The sequence below is a fragment of the Oreochromis niloticus genome, linkage group LG5 (genome assembly GCF_001858045.2).
Source record: "Oreochromis niloticus isolate F11D_XX linkage group LG5, O_niloticus_UMD_NMBU, whole genome shotgun sequence".
Classification (NCBI taxonomy): Eukaryota; Metazoa; Chordata; class Actinopteri; order Cichliformes; family Cichlidae; genus Oreochromis; species Oreochromis niloticus.
Window position 1 is genome coordinate 33389272 of NC_031970.2, and position 26974 is coordinate 33416245.

At 39.9% G+C, this 26974-nt stretch overlaps 1 protein-coding gene across 3 annotated transcripts in view; it reads left to right on the forward strand.

The window, feature by feature from the left end:
* The window catches only part of cntn4 (contactin 4), a 194323-nt gene that overhangs the window by 54005 nt on the left and 113344 nt on the right, over nucleotides 1-26974 (forward strand). For all 3 annotated transcript variants that reach the window (XM_025907489.1, XM_005450133.4, XM_005450135.4), the window contains 3 exons: nucleotides 3136-3268; nucleotides 10752-10927; nucleotides 26455-26550. In XM_025907489.1, coding sequence (XP_025763274.1) covers nucleotides 3136-3268; nucleotides 10752-10927; nucleotides 26455-26550 — 405 coding nt within the window. The remainder of the gene's footprint in view (nucleotides 1-3135; nucleotides 3269-10751; nucleotides 10928-26454; nucleotides 26551-26974) is intronic.

Below are 26974 nucleotides of genomic sequence, written 5' to 3' on the forward strand. Positions count from 1 at the left end.
GAACAAATTCAGCTAAAGAAATAGCAAGAAAGTGCCTAAGGATACCAATTAAAATTAGTGTAAAAAAAAAAAACTGGCGTAAAAAATGTAGACACACCTCTGGTTCATTCCTTTATTATGATTGAATAATTTGCAGGTCAGTGTTGGCTTAAGAACCAAACAAAACAGCACTCCTCTGAAAACTTTTAGCCTGGAGACGTGTTGCTCAAGACCACTTTAAAAATTACAAGAAAGTACTTTTGCAGAGCAGTAGAAGTAATATCAGATATTTGCTGGGAAAAACTCCAACACTGAATACAAGAAAACAAAACTAGAAACTGGAAACATGAAACTCAAACTAGAAAACTAAAAGAGAACTAGGAATTTGTCAGGAGCACAGAGGACACATACTGACAGGGTATATGATGGTTAATGACGCAACAACAGACAGAGGAAAACACAGGGCTTAAATACACAAGGGAGTAACGAGGGAATGGGAAACAGCAGCGAAACACAGCCTGGACTAATCTAAACTAACGAGACTGGGAGGAAGCAAAACTGAATACAGAGGAAAAGGAACTATCAAAATAAAACAGGAAGACACACAGACCGAAACCCAGACTCAAGACATGCAAGCTTAACACAGTGACACAGGAACGGCACCGAGTAGACACGGGAACAGAGACTAAACACAGACTAAGATAAACACTGAGGGAGGGAGAACTAAGATCACTGAGAACTTAAGAAATAAAGATAACCAAAACCATGAATAACAATAATCAAAGAATAGTAATTCAGAACCTGAAACACAAATACTGTGACATAAACTGTTGTTGGTCCCATTAAATCATACGTATAGCATCTGTCACCACCACTTTTACATTCTTTCCCCGCTAAGAGTTGCTGTGGAGATGTAATCAAGTCATCTTCTCTATCAACAAAACAAATAAAAGAACAATAGAAAAACTTTAGCTGTTATAGACTGTGAAACTCAAGAGTGTCTGAATCACAGCACACATACACTACACAATAGACAGACTGGCTGAGAGCTTTAAATCAGCCCCAAAATGGAACATGTTTGCTCTTAGAATGATTCATATTTCTTTGCAGATATCAAGACTTTAGTTAGATTGCCTGGATAATGATAGCTCAAACATTAAACTTTAACTAAGAACCTTCGTGGATATTTAAAGTATTATTAAACATAAGCAGAGTATAAGTAATTTCCACTTTATGTTGACCTGTGCTTAGTTTCTCTTGTGGTTTCTGAAAGTAAAAGAAAAAGAAAGCAAGGTTCAAGGTGGCAGCTAACATGTTTCACACTTAATGGTTTGTATTTCCTTCCACTTTACAAATATTAAGAAAATGCTAGGTTATGTAGATATCTGCAGTGAAGTGTGAATCATGCATCAAAAGTAGTAATAAGAAGACTTAAATATAGCCCATTTTTCAACAACACTGAGAGACAGTTGGGTAACATCATGAGTCAACATGGGAACTACAAAAGTGCACCCACTGTGTTCATCTGTTTTTCTTTCTTTCTTTTTTAAAACTCTGTTGTAGTCTCTGATATTTGTAGCTGTTTGTTTCTGTAAACATAAGAGCTGTTTGTCTGTCAAACCAATTTTATGTCTGAACTACCAAACTACATGATAAAACCAGGTAAAGAGGTGGAGCTTAGGCGAAGGAAGAACCAATCTGTGTGACAGAACATTGAGAATTAGCAGAAGGTCGTGATCTCAGTTAGTGTTTTTCATTCCCACGTTCACCAAATTGCTTGCTTGTGCTCATGTTTAATTTTGGGGGTTTTCTCCGTATTATTGGAGGGTCTTAACCTCACAATATAAAAGTTGAGGTGACAGTTACTGTGATTTGGTGCTATATAAGTAAAACTGAACTGAACTGAAATGTCTTTTATGAGTTGGAAGGATTAAACACAAGAGCAGATACAGGATACCTGCCATAAAAAATATAAAAGTACCAAGCACAGCTCACCATGCAACATAACATCAAAAACAGTATGTGTATTATAATGAAGCTTCTGGGCTGGACTGAGGGCTTTAGCGGGATGCTGGTCAGGGGGTCGCTTTGAAAACTGCAACCTCAAAAGACTCACCTCGCTTCCAGCTCTTTACCAGTGTGAGGTTATGTTCCCTTCTCATTTATGTGCAGCACTATTTATCTGTTTCTTATTTGTCTTAACCTATTAATCATGCATGCCTTTAAACACACACACACATGTATATATATGCACTCCCAGCACAACAACAGCACATTAGATGTGAAATACACCTCCATAATTTATCTCGCAATTTTAGCCTTGTGTACCTTCATTGTAAATGTTTGATGTCACAAGCTGTTTTGCAGTCTGTCTTTTGTTTGGTTGCAATATACAAATAAAAGAAAAGAAATTCCTTCAGCTACTCTACCAGCAACAGTGGTGTTCAGGTTAAATGTTTTTAGTGGCTATGAGCCCAGACGTCTAAAGAGAGACAGGCTTATAATTTAAAAATGATTTTCTTTGCTTTTTGAGGGTTTTTTTGTTTTGTTTTGGGTTTTTTTACTTTTTTACAGACCCATTATTCTTTGCAATTTGGCAAAACGTTCCATATAAAATAGCACCTCTCCATAAAAACCTGAGCTAACTGATATCAGATGGAACTGACTGATTCCGACTGACTTTGGTTGCGATTTGCAACAAAGAAATAAGAATTGCTTTCCTCAAGCGGCCTTAACGGCTGCTTTAACGAAGTAACTAAGACTTCTTTTGTGCCATTTACAACAAAGAGAAACTGACTGATTGCACCTCTGCAGGGGTAAATGATCCTAACATCACTGGGCAAATAAATAAATTAACAAATAAAAATGAGTTGTCTGAAGCAAATGCAAACATTTTTCTCGATAATAGTCCAACATAAATCTATCCCTATACCCTATTACCACCTAAATAGATGCTGAAGACACGTCTCACTTCAAATCATTCTTCCCTGTGCCTTGGTGTCGTGACAGGCAGTTCAAATTGATATGCTTTGCCTGCTTTGTGGTTTTGCCCTCTCAAAGACTTAAAGCAGCAATAACCTGTTTCAGCCGCTGACTAATTGGCTGCTTGGCAAACAGGCTGGTGGATAAGTTTTGTCTTTCCTTGCTGTCCCACAGAGAGCAGTGTCCTACAGAGCCCCGTCTTTACCAAGCAGCCTGGCAGCATCGTGTATCCTGTGGAGAATGTGGAGAAAAACCGAGAGGTGGTGTTCAGCTGCGAGGCCAAGGGAAGCCCACCTCCCATGTACCGGTGAGTGCGTGACTGCAGTCCTTTATCTCTCTCTTCCTCCTCTCCCTGTTGTTGCTGCATGCTTTTATACAGGTGACAGTCTCAACATCTTTCAAATTTTTGACATCATGTCGCTGGCAAATGTCTCCATTTTGTCTTCAGCAGTCCCCCGTCGCATTTTGGCAGCTGAAAATGCCACTGAGAGAGGACTGTGGCAAAACTTGAATGTCCATAAATCCTGCAGCACACTTGCATTTCTGTACAGAACAGTCACCTGATTCTTCGCGCTAAAAGGCAGATTGCTTTTTGTTAACACCTGTTATCGCCATGTCTGTTCCCCCTCTTCGTAGAACCGTTATTTAGTCTGTGGACATTTGATCTTTTTCCTGATAATAATATATTTTTACAGAAAGTGCAATATATCCTTGTTCTTACTGCTTCGAATCAAAGCTGTTTGTTTCTGGGGTACAAAGACGTGATGTTCAAGGTAGGAACCCATAAATAAAAAGAGAAAAAGGTATAATCTCATAAAATGTAGTCAATTTGGCGGTGATAGTGATGCCTTTTTAAAGTACAAATCAAATATTACACGTGAAAAATTCCAAACACTCGACTGATGAGTAAATCATTGCATGAGACTTATAAGCAATACAACATATAAGCTCTATAAGACATATAATTATTTATTACTGGAGGCGATGGAAAATTCTCATCGGTTTATTTCTTTTGTGTATGCGGTTTCAGTTGAGTGCTCTACTAAGGCCACTAGCACAAGTCAATGAGCGGCTCATATTCATGGAGATGTGATATTGTGTTGCACGTTTCTTGGTGTGATGAACATAAGCATTGTAGTACCGTCATCTCACACACACACTGCTGCTGAAAATATTCAGAAGGCAGAATTTGAAGTTGCCCCCAACAAACAGAGCATTAGCCCTAGGAGTTATTCTGATATTATAGAGCGCAATACAAATATATATTAATATTGTCATTAACACACTGGCTGTGGATTTCTCATATATCTATTACAATATAAATGGAATGTGTTATTCATAAATAAAGAATCTTAAGTTTTGTGCTTTTTAGAAAAACTTAATGATTTGTTCTGGTAAAATGTATATTTTTACTTTTTTATATCAATTTGACGTAACATGAGTGAAAAACTATTTAATCAGTGTAATTCTTTATAGTATGGTATGCTTGCAATGCAATAACAAAATTATGGATTTGGAGTTTTGCTGCTTTCTCGTGTGTTTCAGGCTCATAGTGACATCTCTGACAGTTTAATCCTCACACATACATGTCGTCTGTGAACCAGAAAGCAGCAAGTTTCTAATCAGCAAAGCCCGAAGTTGTTCCACTAACAGTGAATTAGATTTGGCCATCATGGATTCAGAACATGTTTAGAATGTGCCTTACATGTTGAGCGTATTCCTGATAGATAAAAGCGGTGTGCATACCTTGTACAGGTGTACAGATGTGGAACTCCAGCTGCTGACCACTGTGAATGTAACCACTCTTAGGATTACTCTCCTGATGCATCAACAACAGAGTCTTGGTTCTGTTATTTCTACTTGTTCATCCATGAAAAATCAAGTCTGAGCTGATCAGGATCATAGGCATGTATTACATAAATTCTGTTTTACAGTGGCTTTTTCCTTCTACCCCCTGCCGGAAACATGTGTTGCCAATCTGTAGTCTGTGAATGCATGCTAATCTCCGCTTGCTCTCCTCTCAGACGTCTTCTCTCTGCTGCAGAGTTCAAAGATACCCCTGTTTTCATGTCTCTCTATATTTCCTCCTCACCTCCACCATTAGTCTATTGAAAGGTTGTTGCGTTGTAAGTAAAAGTTGAACTCTATTGTATTTGCTGACTGAAATTACTGTAGAGCAATTTGGAAGCAGTGGTACATTTAATACTTGGGACTTAGCCAGCTTAGAGAATGACCTAATCAGCTGTTTCCTGTCAAGGTCGCTGTGTGGTCCTGTCAGAGCTGCCGCTGCCTCTTAGAGACGTGTTGCAACACACACACAGACAGGAACTAAATCATACTCAAAGTTCATTAATTGCGTGTCACACAGCTGTAAACTGTGACAGCTTGTGGCGCAGTGTTTACATGGAGCAGAGACATGTGCACAGTGTTGTCTGCGCCAACTCCAGACGAAGAGGAGAGGAAGATCGTAGCTAATAAATCGAATTTCAGGCATTCAAGCGTGTGGTTAAACATGCCGATAATAATAATACAGCAACATGACATTAATAATTAGACACTTCTATAAAATAGACTTTCTTCCTTGTAAGAGTTAGATGAGAAAATTGACACGTCAGTCTGCACTCTGGGTTCCAAAAGTGATATTTAAAGCATGAAAAAATAACTGCAACTCCAGCTGACTGAGTGGAAATTTGAAAGCTGTTATACAACATAAACAACAAAAAGACCTACATCTTTATTAGTGATCCAGAAACTTAACACGGCAAATAAATACAGCAGCTCCTTATCTTGGTGCACACCGAAAACACAGCTAACCTGCTCTGTCTGACTCGAATGAAATACACCCATCATCAGCTGAGTCTATTGCACTAACTGCCCCTACTAGTGCTGACAGACTGGTGCTTTTGCATGTACCATATTCCATATGCAAGGTGACTCTGACCATAAAAATAAATAAAAACCACCATACTTGATTTAGCTAATCTCCCTTCAAGGTTGTAACCTTGAGCACAGCTGGACCCCTTTTCAATCACTCCACTTAGGTCCAGCTCTCCCGTGGTTTAAAAATGGACCTGATCTTGTGCAGAGAGCAGGCATTAACGTCTGTGCCAAACTGATCTGACTTAGATGTCAAGAATCATCACTGGCGATTACGGCTGGTTACAACCAGGAGCATCGGTTTTAAGTGGAGGAACCCACACTGGCCAAGCCTGAAGCATTTTAAAAACATTAAGCGTGCATGAAATTGTGCAGAACGGCACAAAAAACTGACTTGACTAGATCAGCCACAAATAAATCAGTTGTGGCATTTTTTGTGTTTTTGTTTTTCCTTTGAAGAACTTTCTGAATCTTGCTCCAAAAGAAAACACTGACTGGTTCAGTTTTTGCTAACAAGAGTAGAAATAGTCGATGCCTATGCAAAAGCGTTTGTAATGGAAATCCATCCTAGTCAAGGTTAACTTCTTGGCCATCTCACAGCCACAGCAGTAATGATGCCCTAACATCAAATCACGAGTAGTTATGCCCTAATTATTACAATACTTGTTGTTTCGTTAAATATTATAACTGACAATTTTCACATCTGATGGAGTTTTCTTTCTATATTTATATACTATGTTGCTAATCTGAACACTTCCCCCATCCCTTTTCACCACAGTCGCATGCTAGTTTAAAGGCATGTCTCATGTCTTTCTGGATACTCATCTCCCTTTAGCTCACAGCAGTCACCCCTGTAATCAAGTCAGACAACCACTGACAAAGTTTCAAAGTCCACTGACGTGTTGGCTTTTCTTGCTCGCGTCTGTGTGACCTATGAATGAGCTACAAGTGTCATTAAGACGACGTTACTCCAGATTTTTGGCACTTTTATCAGGCCACATGAAGGTTTTAAGACTAAAGTGAGGGAGGAAATGTCAGAGTAGCATTATACATCACAGGTTAAATAAAATAAAACTAGAAAATCAATCAGCTCTTTGTCTTCCTTTTATCGAACACATTGATTGGCCTTAATATGACTGACTAGACTGACTGTGCGTCGATACAGTGCAGGCTATTTTATTTATTTTATAGACATCATGTCGCTGGCATGATGACTATTTTATAGTCTTACAATAAATCCCCCCTACCCAGACGTGAGTAGACGCCATATGCCTTGGTATACATGACACTACACCTCTCATTGGAGCCATTTATATGACACAGCTGCCATCCTCCTTCTCACTGCCTGCAGAGACTCTGGGTTGCTGCCTAGCTTCAAAACACTGCTAAGCTATCTAACTCACATCTTAAGTTTTGGTAGAATGGGAATGGCTTTTTTTTCCTAAATGTTATATTGGTATGGCCTAAATACTCAGAATACTTGTTATGGACTGAGGGGAAAAGACACTTGAGTATTCAGGTGCTATTCTTTAGAGCTTAAAAAGAGAAAAACTGGACTTCCTTAGATCTTTGAAGATTTTTTGCACTCCTCCAGGAAGCTTCTTCAGTTCTAGAACAATTCAATTCAATTTTATTTATACAGCACCGAATCACAACAACAGTCGCCTCAAGGGGCTTTATATTGTAAGGTAGAGCCTACAATAATACATACAGAGAAAAACCCAACAATCATATGACCCCCTATGAGCAAGCACTTTGTCGACAGTGGGAAGGAAAAACTCCCTTTTAACAGGAAGAAACCTCCAGCAGAACCAGGCTCAGGGAGGCTCAGGTTGGGAACCGGCTGTTTTTCAAGCTCTCAAGACTACCGTGACCCAGATGACTAAGAACCCACACAGAACATCCAGGTGCTGTAGTTTCCACCTCTAATATTCAAACTTTGGCCTCAATGCCTGCAAGTAGATCACTGCTGGGCGCCCACTTAATTGCAGGCCACCAGATAAGTGAGGTTCCCAGTGTGAATACCAAAGTGGTGTTCAGCTACACACTCTCCTAGTCTTCTTGTAGTTTGACCTTTGCATAAACAGCCACCGGGGAATCAAATCTGGAGACTGTGTGGGCCGTGTTACAGTTCACAGAACAAAACAGAGAGCACCGTCCGATAAAGAACAGCCTCACAACACCTTTTGTAAAAGCACATAATCTAGTCAGGAGGTATTTAAAGCTCTGGAGCTCTGAATCACACGCAGGCATGTTTTCCTGTCATTTTTTACTACATTTTTTACTTTTTTAAACACCTGTAAATTATTTATAGTTTACGCCACACCTCACATGACGAGGAGATATTCTTTTCATTTCTAATCCAAGAGTGTGTATTTTAAAACTTTATAGTGTCCCATGGTGGTGTGATGTTTGCATGGCCGTAACACAAAGTAATAATTTTTAAGCACTTTTAAGCACCAGGCTTAAGAAAAAGAACAGACCGCCTAACATTAACAGCCTCATAAGCCAGATGGTGTGGTATTATGCCACTGTGTACACGGCCTGTTGTTACATGATTGGATAAAGCATGTGCCTAACAAATGGAACTGCTGTTGTGGCCTGCTTGCCATCATAAATCACTGTAAATAGAATTATTAATTGAGTTTACATGTGTTTGATGTAATCTGTTGCTCTGCTTCCCGTGGAGGATACTCAGTGGCACCATGACGAGCTTCGTCTCTCCCGCCATGCTACCTTCTATCACGGCCCCTGCGCCGGCTTTATCTGGTGTTATACAGAAATATTTGAATATCTGCCACTTAACCGCTTTAAAGTTGTTATCTAATTGGCTTAAAGTGACAAGAGCTGTCACAGGCCGTATAATTTGTCACAAAAGAACAATGGCTGCTTTGGGCGGGCAATTATCCTTAACTACTACTATGTTTAACGACCAGACAACATGGCGCATTTAGGAATACACAATGTCTTCCTCTGACTGGGTAAATTCTTCCTTTTCAACAAGAGACATGATTACTCACTCAGATACATCAAAACATTTTCCAGGCTCAATTAACTATCCAGGCTAATGTTTTCGAAAGGCCCGGATAAAGCGGCGAATCGACGGCTGGCAGAGAAAATCTTTTGGTGCGTTGGTTTTTCAAGCTGTCACCGATTAAGCCGTTTGACTGCGAATACAATGCCGAGCCTCTCCGAGCAATTACGACTGTGAAAAGGCTGCTTTCATATTTGATGGGATGCCTTTTCAGCCTCACAGGAAGCCGCTATCAGAGGGCGATATTGAGGTTTTCGCCGCGTCGCCTCACCCTGCCCATCCGTTCAGCTCCTGTTCCACTCGAAGGTGGGACTTAGCCGGGACATATTTATGTTGATTTTTGTTTGTTCCGCTTCAGCTGCAAATGAATCTCTGCTGTAGTCCTGTGAGACCGCAGCCGCCCCTCCTCAGGCTCTTCTCTATTGTGTGTAGTAACAAGCCTCTTGAGAATGTGCACTTACTTATGAGTGAACTGGAGGAGTGCCATGAAAGGCCATTGTGCTACACATTTGGTCTATTAAAAGAATAAAAGTCTGCAGACGCTCTTTGTGAGTGCAGCAATGCCCCAGCCAACAACTATTCTGCTGTGGCTATGTGTGTGTGTGTGTGTGTGTGTGTGTGTGTGTGTGGGTAGGCGGCTAAGGAGCACAACCCGACACTGTTTCTCATGTAAACAGCTCCTACTTGTTTCATATGGAAGCTCTGTACCTACAGGTGTCTTTGTCCACGGGACCACATAAGTTGGATTTCTCCGCCACTGAAGGCAAACGAGTGTATTCTATAAGCCACATTATGCTACAAAAGACATAATACAGCAAGAAAATTCCACAACGCCACTATCAGTGCTTTCTTAGAAAGGTTATTATGCCTCAAAGGCTCCAAATTGGCATAACAAGGAAAGTTAAGACAGTACCCCCAAACAGCTTTGTGCAACTTCTGTCTCTTGTACAAAAGGGGCTTTAGCAAAGCCCCTTTTTTCACATCAAAGCTGCTTTCTTTTTTCAGCGGAAAACAATGCTCTGCTTTTCCAGCTGAATGGGAAATCATTCAGAGAAACTTTTTTTAAAAAATCAAAGCAGAAGAAATTTTAAAACTCATTCTCAAAGAAATAATCAGCTACAAAACCCCTCAAAGCCCAAATCAGATCTGGTTAGTCCATTATCCAATGCCATATTAAATCTTCTTTTCACACTTGTTTATCTGTGCTGTACCTTTTTACTGCTGGGATAGTTATACATCATCAATAACAAATGGCAATGTATGAGCTCTTTTCTCTGTCTTTTTTAGGTTTTGTTGCCTTGGTTGAAGTGAGTTATGGCTTGAAGCCATTTTTCTGAAATGACTGATTTTTCTCCCACCTGTGTTTCTTTAATAAGGTGCATCTGTTTGGAGAGATTGGAGAGTCTGTTGCCATTTTAAGTGAATTATACCCTTCGTTGGTCCCGCCCACCCACCCACTCATCCTAACACCAATGATAATCAAGTGGAAGGGTCTAGAATGCACGAGTGTGAAGGCGAGCTTGCAGGCATTCGTTTTAATTGTTGTACCATAATGATTAAGCAGGATTTTTATGCGGTCTGACTGGGGTCTGGCAAGATGGATGGCCTGAAATGCTATCTATTCTCGGGGAGTCAAGTCCTTGGCACCATAGTGGTTCACTGCTGCTTAGATTAACACTAAGCTGGAGGGCATGATTTCTGGGTCCTCTCCACCTTTCATTTCTCTCCTGTTGAAAAACAATCAAATGTACAAGTCACGTTCTGCTTCTTCTTCTTCTTGTGCTCTGGCGTACTTCCATTGCCCCAGTCTACACTGAACAGTGTTTAATTTGTTAAATTTACATGTTCATTTTTCTCTCTTTCTCTCTCTCTTTTTTAGTTGGAGACTGAACGGCACGGAAATAAATCCCAAAACTGGATCTCACTACAGCCTTTCTGGGGGCAACCTCAGAATTAGCCATCTGAACAAAGACCAAGATGCTGGAACGTATCAGTGCCTCGCCTCCAACTCTTTCGGGACCATCGTTAGCCGAGAGGCCAGTCTAACCTTCGCATGTGAGTTCATTTTTATTTTTTTTCTATTTTCTTTAGGCAAGCATTTGAGCCTTCTTGGCTTCCATTGGAGAAAAAAAAGTAAAAATAGAGGGAGAAAGAGAAAAACATGTCAGTCACAAACAAGGATAACATAGTGGGCTGCTCTTGATGACATGTTTAACATGGAGAAAGTTATCTCTGAGGTGCTATTTGCTCACTGTGTGTTGACTGGCGTTTACTCTATAAATGGCTGCACAGTAGGCAAACAGAAAGCGCTAAACTCACTGCAGTGGAGGAAAAAGATCAACCTTTTCCTCTGAGGTGTCTTGGAGTACAGGCACTGTGATGAAGTGGAAGGTTCAGGTCTTGGTTGTACGTTCTGCAGACTCAACTAAACTTCTTAGCCAAGTTTGAGCATTAACATTGGTTGTATGCTAATGGCTTATTAGCTAAGTGACCATTCAATCTCTTTTAACCCTCTGTACCCCAACAGCATTAGCATAAATGTGCTTATTTATTTGTAATATTGTCAGAGTTGTAAGCTAACATTATGGCAGCTAATGCTACACTTGAGTGTCCTAGAAGTCACATTTCCCCTCTGGTAAACAGTTCGATAAGCTTCATATGAGATTATTTACAAATTTCTTCCACGTCAAAGAAATTTCCAGTAAACTTATAGCTAACATGAGCTAACTAAAGGAAAACAGTGGCAAAAACAGCTTAGCGACAGAAAAGTTCAGGATTTCCTCACTCACTCACTTCAGTATCGCTGTCATTGGTTAGATGTGAACTTCATCAAGTGATACTCAACTGTATCACAGGCCTGTCACAAAGTTTTATAGCCTCTTCGGAAATGCAGAGTGGCTGAAAGTAGCCATTAAGAAGCACCAAGGGTTAGCTGATGAAACTTTCCTTTCCGTTACTTCAGAGAACAAAAACACCACACCCACTCATGAAGAAATGCAAAGTCAGCACCATCACTTTTGCAGTTTAATGTTTTTTTAATGGCCCTATCATACTGATTTCCGACCAGGAGGACGACAGATTGTTTGATGGATCTTGATGAGTCTAACTGACAAGCCTCTGGACCTCATATTTCTAGCAGGACTGAGTCAATAAGTGCCTACTTTATGTGCCAGTTATTTGACAGGAGTAAATCATGACATTAAAGGCAAAAGAGTGATCACTAGCTCAGATTAGATTTTGAGGTTTGGTGTTTGGGGACAAGGCCACCAGTATGCCTCAGGCCATTTGTTTAGTTCCTTGGACCAGCAGGAAGTCAATCCGTGATGTGATTCTGCTGGCGAATTTCCACTATGATAGGATGACAGTTCCATCAATTGTCGGACTCTGACCTTACCAACCTGCAGTTGTTGTCACACAGTCAGCGTATGCGTGTATGACCGAATGTCATCTATCTTCTTTATTACTCTTGGTATAGCTTAATTAACTCCACTGCATGATTGAATGGTAAAGGTTCAAGCAAATAATTTAAAGGGCAACTGGTATTACTTTAGAGTGTCATGCAATTCTTTATAGAAATTCAAGGGAAGTAAAGGATATGAGTGGGGTCCTCCTGCAGGGAGGTAGTCGGAGATATCCTGCTCAAGCAACATCGACTCCTAGTCAGATACACACAGTGCAGGTATAAGTTGTGTTTCAGCACCTAAAAGCAATATTTTTCCCTCCAGTAAAGGTCATGACCTTTTGATGGTAATTAGTTTTACGCATAATTTGACTGTGATTTTGACACAAGACAGGGTCTGAACTGACTCGCTCCTCTAATAAGCCCAGTGCTAACTGCACCCGTCAGAGCCAAAATGAGCGTAATCATTTGGAGCCATATAAATGCACATCTGCTACAATCAAAAAGGTCAAAAGTCAAGAGATTTAAGGTCTGCCCCATCTTCAGTGTGATCGTGCACTGTCATGAAAACGTGTCCTTACTATAATTGATTTCCTGTGGAAAGAAGATGGAGCATAACTAGAGTGTATACCGCAGAAAGAGGATGAAACTGTCAAGGAAACTTCAGCGCTGGGGACATGAAGGTAAAGGCAAGAAGGAGTGATTTTGTTACTTACAGAAACAATAATAAAAACAATGTACTATAACACAAGTTTGTCCAATTTTTAAACCACATCTAAGATCAATAAAATCCAGGAACATGAGGGAGGAACACCAAGACTGAAAGAAAACATGCATGTATCAAGGTACAGGTGAATTCAGTCATGACAATAGCAAGATTGAACAAAGAAAGGAAGTAAAAAAGAAAGAAAGCCACAAGAGGAACTAACCTTCAAAATAAAGCAGGAATGAAATGAAATAAAAGACTAAAGAACAAGATCTGACACAAAGCAGTGAGACACAGACCAGGGCAATGCAAGTCACAAAGAAAATGAAACAACTTTCAAAAACAGCATGAGAAAAAAATGAGGATTGGAACAGAAACTACGGATAATTGCAAACAGCTAGTCATCCTGTTCATAACTGGAGGAACTTTCATCATGTGCGGAACTGTAGAAGTAACTCAACAAAATATGTCATCTGAGGATTGGATGATATGTTGCATTTTTCATGTTAACAAACCGCACAAAAAGACCACACAACTGATCCCACAAGCAAATGCTATCTTAAATGCTAGACCTTTTGTTTTTGCCACAGAGCATTCATTGTTTTGCACAGACTATTAAAAATACATCACTGAGTCACACAATTGCACATGGTGACACTTCTGTCATTACCACACACATACACGCTGTACAGTCGATACCACAGACACAGTAAATACTCATTAGCGCACAGAATGCGCATCAATTCAAACCTGGAAATATTCCACAACAACTACCCGGTACGTTTGTTTGAGTGAAGCTTAAATCTGCAATGACCAGCCTGTTAGAGAAATCACACATGTACCAAAAATATTGGTATTTGGAATTTGTGCATTTTCAATAGAAATCAGTGGGGTTAAAGGTAAGAACCACAGAGATGGCGGACAAACACTTTGCTGGTGTTTTGTGTTTTGTGTAAAAGCTAAAATAGTAGCACATTTTTACTTAAAGTACATTATAATGTGAAACAAAAATGTATTTCATTGTAACCTAATTTTAGTGAACTACTGCAGGAATGGGAAATCTAAATAAAAAAACAATTCAGGTAATGTGTGAGTGTCTGTAGCACATAGTTTTTTCTGTGACCGAACCCAACCACATGACAGGCACAACTTTTACTTTGAAGGGAAACCATTCTCCAGTCTCCATTTGCAGGTTGCATCGCACCAGCAACCCTGACGAACCGCTGTCAACCAGTTGGGGAATACACTTGTCACCCTAGCAACCGGTGACTGTGTTACTCCCAGTGTGGGAGACAAATCTCAGGCAATGTGCTCTTGACGTCATGCGAGAAACATCAATAGTTTACTCATGTGGCTCCATGCTGTAGTGGCTAACACGTTTGACTTATGCACAGAAGGTCTCTTGTTTGGGACCAGAAGGAGGCGCAAACTCATTCTTGGGGGTAGTGGACCCCTAGTGTGGGTCCCCAAGCCCAGGTGAATGGTAGTTGTATAGGGAAAGACCATTCAGCATAGTTTGTCATATTCTAAATACTACAGAAAATTTTAAGGAAAATCAAAATCTGATTCTAAAAAACAAATTATTAGAACATTTAATTTATTTTTGGTGTGGTTTTGAATCCAGGCTTTAAAGGGGCCGATAAGTTTGGTTTCCACTGATCGCTGTCTCATCATTTTGATCTAAAAAAGTAAAAATGACAGTGCACGCCAGTAAAGATTCTAAAACTTGAATATTTCATCCATCAAGATCTGATGTGTGATGTAAGTATTCCCTTAATGTTTCTGAGCAGTACATCTACCCCAAGGTCTACTTGAAGCGTGTGCTTTTTTTTGTGTGTGTGGAGCATTTATACATCACGGCCTCTCTCAGAGGATAGATGTTCAGCACTGTGCTTAAAACACATTTTACATTTCAGCATTCATGACCAACAGCAGGAAGTGAAACACAGGATGGAACAGGGTGTTAGGGTTTTGTTCGGTGCTACCGGTAACCATAGCGCTTTCACCGGCAGCAATGTCTTTTGCCTGCCCAGTGCTTTTCAACCACACATCACAAAAGAAGCTCGTTTTTGTGTGCTTTTCTGCTTTGCGCTTATGAAAGAAGTATTTTGCTCCCTCCATTTGGACAACTGTATTTACCTCAGCATCTTGTTTTATCAGTCGATGGTAGTTCTCCTTCTGCTGTCTTGTCTTGTAAATGTCGGTCGACCAAACAAATGTAAACTGATGTCACACTCACAGTTGCAAACACTTTAAACACTTTTTGCGTTATTGATCAATTACTAATCAATTGCTGCATATCTTTGTGGACTACAGTATATTTTTTTATTACATGCAAATGGTCAAGTATTGGGAACTTTTCCATTTCCATTTTACTTTTCAGACTAGACCAGTTAATTAGGACATTTGTTGAAGACTGACAAAAGCGCAGGTCTGCTGGTACAGATATTTGGTGACGGGAGCCTCAATAAGCTGCTAGTTTCTCACAAAATCAAATGAATCAGTGCCATAGTTAATTGTTTTGACTCAGCATGAAGGTCAAAAGATATTTAATTTTGAGCCGGGTCTTAGAATTGATAATGAAATCCTGATAGTGAGTCGTTGTGAGCACAGGAAAGCGTTGTTGTTCGGTGAACATGCTCTGCCTTCTAATTCAGTCATTTATCTCAGGGTGTGAGGGATTTTTGCCTTTTCTTTAATTAAATAGGTATTAGTGGTGTCTTAATCTTGTTCCAGGTGAGTAATCTTTCTAAAAATCCATTATTGGTCTTGTTGAATTTAGATTGCATTGACACTTAAGACCTGTTTATAGGTCTGAACTTAAATCATACATTTCCATTTAAATTATAATTCAAAAGTCAGATTTGTATTTGCTAAAGTGTTATCTCCTTCCGGAGGTTGAGCATAGCATATATTGTGTAGAACAAGAGTAAACTGTACAATGAGACTTGCTCAGTTGAATGGTATTCCTCAGTTAACATTTGTTAGTCTACACGCTCCGTGACGCCTTCAAGGTTGTTCTTTGGAACTGGCGGGGCTCCAGATACTTCGGGATTCGTGTCCGTGTCACAAACTTTTGATGGATGATGGTAACCCTCGCAAGGGTTGTGGCTGTCTACCTCCCGAGGCAAGGATAACTGATGGCTAGTGGGCGCTCCCACTCAATACTCGCTGCCCTTGATTAGTATGTCTATTGATTCTGTATCGCTGATTATGTAAAAGATGTACACACATAATTCATACTGATGAAGAGGCCGCATATTCAATAACAGAATGATATTGTGGGCTTCTTATATGGGTGGCACTCCGAGGGCTGTGCTTTGAATGCAGTGACGAGCTCATTCACTGCTGAAGTTTCCGCGACCAAAGATGTCAAGAAGGTTGAGCTTTCAAGAAGAAAATAAAGTGTTGTATACTGAGCTTTCCTTGAAATGCTATATATCCCGTTTTGTGTAGGAGTGTATATTCAGTTACTTATAAAGTGTTTCATCAGAGTCAGAAAAGCTCATATTTTGCCAAGGACATAGGAGGGGTGGGAAATTCCTGATGTCACCAAAGTAGGCTTTAAATCCTTAAGGGGAAATATGAATACCTAATTTAAATGCAAATAAATCCTTTGGACTCCTCTCAGCTGAGTGATAATGTGGTGTGAGTATATTGACTTAGTTAATGAGGTGTAAATAGCTAATGGGTATGATCTAGCTTTTATTTTTTTATCCGCAGTACACTATCAACATATCACACTTGGGAACCTGCTATAAAGTGCAATAACTCACTCAGCATTTAATGTTTACCTCTTTAGCTGTCCAGCCTTTGAAATGGGGAAAACTTTTTTGATGATACGTGCAGGGAATTGGCGGGGGGAGGGTGCTCGGCGAAGTCAGTACCGCCCCTACCCCTTAGAGCACATTACATTTTTGCGCTTTTACATTACTAAATAATTGTTAAAGTGAGAGTACACTGGTACATACATCACGGGTTTCAAAATGTAAATATGATATAAAAAATGTACATGTTTAATATCATTATTGTGTATTATCCCGTATACCAAAAATGCTGTGCTGTGTAAGAGGTCTTAATTGCAATAGGATGTATTAAACTAATGTTTAAATTGAGAAAATGTAATAAAAAAAAATGTGTCCAAAAAGCTGGAACAGAGCCACATTTGCCTTTGTGTAGCAGTTTTTCTTATTTTTGCAACAGTCTGTAAATATTTGGGAGCTGCAGAGACCATTTGTTGGACTTTTTGGAGAGGAATGTTGTCCCGTTGTTGTCTGATACAGTCCTCAATCTGCTCTGTTCTATTTTTTATTTAATGATGCTCCAAATGTTTTCAGTTGGAGAATTGTCTCTATTGCAGGCCATTTAAGCACCTTGGCTCTTTTACTATGGTGCTTGTGTAATAGATGAATTATGCAGTTTAGCATTGTTTTTCTTGAAATACTCAAGGTCTTCCATCAAAACTACGTCATGCAGACGGGAGCATCTGCTGCTCTAAAACCTGCGTATATTTTTCAGCATTGATGGTGCCTTTCCAGATATGCAACCTCCACCAGGGATGCAGGCTTTTGAACTGAGTGCTGATAAAAAGCAGGATGCCCCCCTCTCCTCTTTAGTCCAGAGGTTTCGTGTTTTAAAAAGAATTTCAGTTCATTTCAATTCAACAGACCCCAGAACAGTTTTCCCATTTTGCCCACAGAAATTTTTAAAAAACTTTTTCTGTACTGATTACAACAGTATATAGTGTCATTATGAAGTGTCTGAAAAATAATATAGTGACAGTCCCAGTACACATCCAAATATGTTTATTAGTAATAAACAGCACTACTTAGGGGGGGGGAAACACGTAGTTACTCTGTGGCTGGAGAAAAGCTTCATCAGCTCCTTGAAAAAACATGATATGGATACATTGATGATACTGATGTACTTGAAGGCATTGTCATTGTGGTTTTGTTGGGATCCAGCATTCATGCTAAGTAGCTGGAAGCCATTTTTCCACATTCACCCTGCTTATTTGACCTCTGAAAGTGTGTGAGTTGGAGTTGAGCTGGTATTTCATTGCCCTAATGTACTTTAACTACAGTGTCAGCAGCAGGGAGGGGCTGCCTAATAAAAGCTAATATTAACACTAACCAATCAGCAGTCAGTTTAAACTTAAATGCAATAAATGTACAACGAGATGCACGCTGTTGGTTTGTGTTTGGTATCAATTGTTAATGAACTGTTGCAGCTAATGTCTAATGTAGGCTGTTTAAGTGCAAGGCTAGCAGGGAATGGAATAATGTGTGAACTTTACCAGGTCAAATAAGCAGGGTGAATGTGGAAAAATGGCTTCAAGCTACTTAGCTTATAAAGTAGGATTCAGTGTTTTTTGAATAGAGGACTGGGTAATCTTGCTGTTTGCAACATGACTTTATTTTATCAGCATCTGTTAGAATGTTGCAAATTTCATGGAAGTGCAGCATCAAAATATATGCACTTTAATCTCAGTTCTAAAATTACTACTGTCGGCCTGCGTGCAACACTATACTTATCAGAAGGTGTACCCAGAGACTGTATATAAATGAAGGCAGATGTAACAGAGACTTACAGCAGACTAGCTATTTTTACTGCCTTGGTGTTTTGGGGGATAGGGACTCTAACCACTCTATGATCTCAGAAACCAAGGCTAGCATTGTGTCAGTCACATGGTAAAGGAAAATAAAACCCCAATTTATCCTCCTTCTTGGCTCTAATCTTGTCCATAATTTGCTAACTAACCATCGTAGTGCATTCTGTAAAACTTGAAACAGTGTCTGAGCTCATAGAGTCATTCAAAAAGTGGTGTTTTTAACAAAAAGAGCTCAATGTTGCTATCAACTTTGGTACAACTGAACAACTTTTTGCAGTTGTAGAAGTCGCCCCCTGCTGCCATTAGCAAGAAGCAAGTTTAAGACATTGACTTGTCTTTTCATACTGTTCTTTTCGCAATATACAGGTAACTAAAGAGTGTTCCACTAACTGCAAACCACAGTGCTTTTAGACTCGAGGTGGACCAGTTGAGGACCAGAGTCGAGGCAGGAGAATTAAAGATACTTTTAAAGATCTTTTTTTTTTCATTCCACGCATTCATCTCGTCTTGTCTAGTGACAGACAGGCTGATAAAAATCACTGAATACACACCTCCGTGCTGACTCCCACCTTTGCGCAGCCACAGACAGTACAAACATAGATGTGATGTCCTCATACACACTCATACACACATTATATCCACCTTCCACTTGAAGACAAAGAGCATCCTCAAGGGGGTAGCAGGTTGTGATGGATCTAATGTTCACGGTTGGACGGGCTTGTTGAAGTATGATAAGTTGTGCTGGCATTTGGAAAGCTCATATGTCTGGGATGTGATCATCAGCTTAATCTGGATCATTGTTTGTAATGCCAGCCCAGGTTTGCAATAATTGATGCTAATGGATCTAGATGGGACATCAGGTTTACTTATTCTGAGGCTATTAATCATTGTTAGCCACTTCCCGTTTTGAACATTACTCTGAAGCTTTTGTGCGGAAAACATTAGCTCAGTTCTATAATATTTTAATGAAATTTCAAAGGGACTTGCGCTCGCCACTGTTCCTTTCAGTGACAAATTTAATGGATATGTTATTGGAGGTATCCCTTGCAGGCAAAGTCTGTGCTTTCACGCTTTCTTTTGAACATGTGCACAGCTGTGTGTGCTTTAAAAAAAACAAAACAGGCTTTTGGTCAAGCCCTCCCACCACAATGCACCCCAAGCCTCCCCCTCCCCCCGCATCTGAAGGCATCGACCGTACCATATTGTAAATTATGCTTTTTGCGACTTTCCAAAGCACCTTTCACAACAATGCTTCTTTTGGTCTTTTTTGGCTGCTGAGAGTGGATGACTGAAGGTGGCGGTTGGTTTTTGGGGAGGGTGGAGGGGGGGGGATTTTGCCACTATTGCTGCATGCTTTCAGCATGGGCGAGGCCATGCCTGTCGCTGTGAACAGGCACAATCAGTAGACATCACCACTTCATAAATCCCAACAGCTTTGATCTCAGCCAAAAATAATGCCAACGACTTTTTTGGGGGGAACAAATTCAGTACCTTAGATGTCTCTGGCTTTTGTTGACTTTGTTCTATAGGTGCGTATTTTGGGAAGGCTCGGATGCTTTTATCTAACCTTCTATCGTGTTTTTAGATGAAAGTAAATGGTGGGGTTAATCCAAGAAGAAAAAAGTTTCAGCTTTCACCATTTTTGAGCAGCCGTGAAATTTTGTATTGTGTCCAATAATGCAAGCAGTGTTTAGGAGAAAACCAGGCGTCTATTTGCAGCTTTTTATTGTACCACCATGAATAAAAAAGACGACTGTAGAAGCAAAATAATTAATTTCACTGAAGAGGCAAAGGGGGGAAAAAAAGCAGTGCAGATATTACAGCTACAAGCTTTCATCAGTGATCTCTGATGAGCCACACCAGTCTGAGATAAAGCCCATTGGGAAGAAGGAAGTCGATTAGCCTTGCTACAACATTAATCACCTTTGAGTGACAGTTAAGAGATAACTAGGCAGTCAGTGTTCCTTAAAAAATACTGAAAAAAAGCAATAAAAATAAATCACCTAATTTAAGCTTTGAGTCCTGATTGAATTCTACACACATCATAAACCTCCAAGAAAGCGTCTTATATGGACATCTGCAGACATATTTGCCCTGTGTGCCTGTTTAAGCACTTTTGGTCACCAAGCAGCCAAAACCGGGTGCCGGCTTTTCACAGTGTAGAAAAACTACTGGAATTTAGGAGGACAGTGATTTGCTGTGTAAAAATGATTGTAGACAGCGACTTTGTCATCCCGTTTGTGGATGGTCACACTGATGTTCAGTTATCCATTTGTGTGGCAGACGTGTTTTTCACAGTAAAGAGCAGGACAAACAAGTGCATTAATCAAATAGGTGGATTTCTGTGCAAGTTCTTTAGGATTAAAGTAATGTTCAGCCACAAGCATAATAAAATATTTTATTATAAGATTTCTAAAATAACTGAGATGCTGGGCACAGAAACCCAACCTCCAACAATATGAATGGTTTCATACAGTGCATACAGTATAAAGGAATGATGGTAGCAGATTATCTCTGAGGCTATACTATAATCACACTTTAAAATAAAAATTCAAATTCTAAATTTAATTATTAAGAATGTGTATGTGTAAAATTCGTGATTTTATGATGTAAAATCACGAATTTTTATTTTTAACTAGTTAAATTTATTGAGATATGTTGCAAGCTTCTATTTTGTGTAGCATCTACCTTTCTTAATATCTGTAGCCAGAACAAAATGAATAATAATAGTAATAATGATAATAATAATAATAATAATAATAATAATAATAATAATAGTAATGTTGCGTTTTGAAATGTAGTCAATTTGAGATTCGGTAATACTATATTGGAGTTAGTACCTCAAAATTATTACTTTCCTGCACTACTCCATGATAGCTGACTGTGGGGCTCGCTCTACACGTGGGGTATGGAACTACTTCACGGAGGAGCGCATGACCAGGATGAAAAAATATGGAGTGGATTTGAGAAGTTGAATAAAACTGTTTCATGTGGGAACAATAAACTAACAGGAGTGCTTTGAGACTTCCAGCGCTGTCAAGCTTCAGGGCGCAAAATTACAAAAGACAGTGGAGAGTTTTCTGACAGGTAAGAAAGGGAAATAACAGACGATGCATATAACCACCACATCGATCAAAATAGAAGGCAAGGAAGTGTGATGGATGTCTCTATCTCAAGTTCAGTAAACAATAAGTCATTCTTTTATGTTTTAAACTTCGTTATAATGTTATTTCATTAAAATAACATTTTCCAATGAGTGGTAAATGTCGCTTTTTTTCCCTGGCGCCATGATGAGTAGCAGCCTATTGTTGTTGTTGTTTCTTTTTTTGTGACTTTATCGTCTGATAAAGTTCGTTTTTCTTGCTCAGTGTGACTTATGTGTCTCATGGAGCGTTGCAGAGGGACGTTGCCAAACTCCCGGTGTTCCTCAGTCTGACCGTGCAATACTAGATGGCCGGAATTTTCAGGAGGACGGAGACGTTAATCTGAGCAGTAAGAAGAAACGTGCATGGGATGCACTAGTTGTCACTCAGAAGTGGTGTGATCCCAAACGTTACTGGGAAGGAACATGTGTGTGGCATGAATAAGAAAAAAAAAGCCCGGAGGATCAGCCGACACAGAGGCCATACAAATGACTGTGGATGGATATGGCTAATTAATGGGTCCCAACAACCCTGTGAACCACTCACTGCTCTTGCTAACTTTGCTGCTGCAAGGACAAAAGCAGAAAGTCTTCACACCACCTGCTGTCCTGTCAGATTGTTTGTTTTTTGGTTTAACCGAGCTCTCTCTTTAGTTCAAGCTTTTATTATATTATATTTATGTATTGAGCTGAATTGTTTCTCAAGTTTTGGCTGTTGTTGTAACAGTAACTAACAACTTTGAAAAAAAAATTTCATATTGTTACTGTGATTATTAGAGGTCAAGAAAAATCTGGGTGGATTATAGAAGGAGAGGTACGACAGAGACAAATCATGCCCTGCTACCCTTCACAAGTAGCCGGCGTCTCTTACTCCATCAGTGAGTTTATCTCCTAAAGTTCAGTGTCCTTCACAGTCACACACCTGTGCTCCCCTCCACACAATCACAAACAGTCCCTGATAAAACAAACTGCAGCACCATGACTCAGTTCCTGCTGCAGCTGGTGGGCAGCAAATGCTACGAGTGAGTCCTGCGGGCTCAACACAGCTAGTTGTGCCGGCACCCCGGCCACGGCAGAGGCAGCATGAACGTCAGCCTCACTTTGTTATGCTTTCTCAGCAGCCGTCCAAGTCTACTGGACAGCATGTTTTTAAATGTGAAGTAATCCATAGTGTCCTCTGCATGTGTACACCAGGAAGCCCAAGATGCTTTTTCTCAGCTCCTCGACCTCACTGAGCTCAGGTACAAGTGCCCCAGAGGCACAGACAGGAAAACAAAAACAAAGTCCTGCTGTGGTTTTTGTTTTTGCTTTTTGCTCTCCACCAACACCACAGCGTAACTTTGCTTTAGCAGTTGTAGCCAAGAACAATGGGGGGACACTATTTTAGATGTTGCATGTGTATTATTAAGGCAGAAACTGGTGCTGTTCTTTAAATTTGTAGCACTCTGCCAAATTATTCTGAACGACTTTGCCCCGTGTATTGATTCTGGTGTTTTCTTTATTCTGTCTCTCTAGTTTTAGGCAAGAATGCTGACTTTGGTTTTACATCCTTGAGGGAGACACATCCGATTTGACACTTAAAGGTCCAATCTGGCATTAATCTTTAGAAAAATATTAGGAATTGCTCTTTTAATAGGGCTTAAGACTCTCAGATTGCTATTAGTTAAAGCGTACTCTTGGGTTAAGAAGAGATTTATGTTTAAAGAAATAATTGAAGGCAGCCTCTTAATTGACTTGTTCTGTGGCCAATATGACATATATTAACTGACCTTATAGTCCTCTTCATAAATCACTGAGCCCGATAATTTTACATTTAGATCACTTGGAGCTGAACTAATCAGTAATCTCATTTGAAAGTGGATTGGTTGCAGTTTTGAGACGAGCAGGTCTGCAAAGACAGCGCTCGTGTCCGCGCCACCGCTCGAACTGACTTGACAATATACTGCATATTGCAAGGTTAATTAAGGTTAATTAATCCAATTTGGAGAATATGTATGGATAAATCTGAGACAGTATATCAAGCCTCTTACTGCATTAATTTGCTGTCTGTCTTTTTTTCGGTTCGGTAGCTAAAATCACATTTATGAATGATCTCTGACCTCAAACTGAATATTAAAAAAAAACAAGAAGTGGAATAAAGGAAGCCAGAAGAAGCTGTTTAATTTAATTATGCTGCCAATTAACCTCTAAATATACGAGTAGATCCGTGTTTAAATATACGAGTAGATCCATGTTTTCTTTGTACTTATTACAAGTATCTGTATTTAAGTAGTTCCCTTAGGAGTATATGTAGCACTTCTCAAACTGAGTTACCAGTGCAGACACTTAGTCTCTATGCAATGTGTGAATTACATTTACTGAGCTCTGTACACCATTAGTGGAGCCAATTTGAAATGAACTGGTTCTTCTATAGCGCTTTTCTACTCTGTCTGAGCGCTCATTCATGCAAGCTCTTCTTTCTATCTAACAGTCATACTCTGATGGAGCAGCTTGGCGTTAGTATGCTGCCCAGACTGAAGGGATTGAACCACCAACCTTCCGATTAGCAGATGATTTGCTCTGCATCAATCATCAGCAAATGTCAGATGTGGTTCTGACCTGCTATTGTTTCCATCAGCTGTCAAAGGAAAATACTTCAGTTTAAGAGTACTTGTGGTGTCAAAGCCCTACTAGGAATAGCTTTGTGTGGTTTGGTGGTGGTAGGTTTGATGAATGAAAGGTAACCTGATTACCACCAGAGCTATTAAAATCCCTCATGTGTGACCTGCCACGGCAACCCTCTCCGCTTAGCAGCGAGGCTTCAGATTGCTGTCTGGCTCATATTAGTGGGGGTGTGTGTCTTTATTGATTTCAGTGCTTTGTTATAGTTTTTTTTCATAATGTATTCAGCTCAAGCTTAACTTAGATTCATTATTTGCGACATATAATTACCAGTGCAGGTTACAGGGAGCAATAATAGGCCTCATTCTTTTCATTTCCCCCTTATCTTAAGTGTGTCCCCTCAAGTATGCAAAAGAAATAAATCCAGCAAAAAGAAATTAAGTAACACACACACACACACAGACACACACTAGTGAGTGCTTCCTTCCATCGACCTATCTTTGTGTGACTAACAGGGGTGTGTCGAAAGAAGTGACATAAGGTGGCCCTCACCCCCCTTGCCCACCGTCACCCCCATCCACACACACACACTCACAAAAGCAGCCAAATAACTGAATGCAGTTCCCTTCCTTTGAGCAAAGTCACAATCTCTTCTAAACGTTTCAAGCAAACATATATTTAAAAATATTCTGCCTTTCCGATACTTCCTGTCCTTATTAGTTTTTAACCTCCTAAGACCCGAACTCTTCCATGACATGCATTTTTAATTTCTCTTTGATATTTGGGCATATTGGGGCCCGATGAATGTAAAAACAAAGAATTGCCAGATTTTTTTTTTTTTTACCATATTTTTGTTTTTAAGAAAAATGAGAGCCACAAATGAGGATATTCATTTAAAATTTTGATAGAACACTAGCAGTATAATGTCCTCGTAAGTGGATATCAGGCCCATGTAGAGCAAAATTGAGTATTTTGGTCTAAATAACCAAAAATGTGATGTCCACATATGTGGACGGCAGGTCCTAGGAGGTTAAAGAAGCCCTAAAATTTTTGAGTTTGCATCCAAAATGTGTTCATAGCACTGCAAACTTTGTCCGCTGTACTCACAAGACAATGTTTTTACCCAGCTGAAGGGGAGGCGTTGGAAAGTAATGCTAATGCTCAGTCCCTGAAGGGTTTTTCTTCTAAAATTCATCACAGGTTTTCATCCAGATTCTATTGTTTAATTTTTATTTCTAATTAATCACTGAGGGAGTTTGTCAGGTTTTTACAATAATAAATGAGAAATTTAATTCATTTGTCCTTCCAGTCATATCAAAGCATTTACACTTGTTATAACGACTTTGTATGTAATAGTCAGGTACAACTTATCTCGCCTGCACTGATTTAGCTACCTGTGCTTTTTTTAAAAAAAATCACTCATTGCTGTCTTCCTCCACCAAAACCCCCATACTTGTGGCACCATCTCCGTGAATTTGGATATCGGCAGCACAGGCGCACATGGGGGGTGATTTGGCTGGAGGCAAAGCCAAAGGCTGTTTACTGCCAAAAATGTTCAGTTTGTTGCTGCTGAAGGTTCAGGCAGTCTTTAAAGGTTTTTTCTAACTGACTCAAAATGTTCCGTATGTCATGTTTTTGTATATCATTTGCTTGGCACACGGCTTCAGGTTTTTTGCACCAGCATCTGACACGCTGTGAGTTTGAACTCTGGCCCTCAGAGTTTACAAGTACTGTATTTGACAGGATAAAGCATCAGTTTCTTCCCACAGTCTGAAGAAATATAGGCCATGAACTTTCTGGCGCTATGTGAGTATGTGTTGTGTTTATGTCTGCGAGCTCTGTAATAAACGGGCAACCTGTTGTGAGCGTTTTCCCCACCTGCTGCACGCTGCTTTAGGTTGCGCACAATGTGACCTTGAATAAGATAAAGATAAGATAAGATAAGATAACCTTTATTAGTCCCACACGTGGGAAATTTGTTTTGTCACAGCAGAAGTAAGAAAAACAGTAATTTGTTCATGACAGCACCTCCATGTGTATGCTAATAAAATGTAACAGCCTCCAGCTTGTGGAATATTTTACTTACTGCTGTTTTCTTGTTTTGTTTTTTTCTATTTTGCAGACTTGGAAAACTTCAAGACTCAGAGAAGAAGCTCTGTGTCAGTACGTGAAGGTCAAGGAGTGGTTCTGCTCTGCGGCCCTCCACCTCATTCTGGAGGTAAAAATAATAAGTTCTCTTGCTTTTTCTTTTTCTTTCAGTTGACTAGCAAGCATGTGTCTGTTTCACACTGAAAATTGGAAGTTATCTCACTGTGCAAAGTAACGATGACTGAAGCGCTTTCAGACGGAGCTCTTTGAGATGTACCTGTTTAACAGCGGCTTTCGCTAGGTAATCAACACCTTAAACCTGACGCTGTGGGGATGGAAAAATCTCCAAGGGATTCGTGCCTCGTGTAGGTGTGATCACTCTCGGCTGGGTCATGGGAAGTGGGACAGCCTCTCTGTTAGGAGCCTAAAGCTGAATGCGCTTTGATGAGAGGGTTATTTTTTGACTTCATTTCCATGGCAGTTAAAATAAACTATTGTGCAGCTCTATTTATTCAGCGACGTTTGCTCTCAAGCTCAAGGCAACAATACTCTGA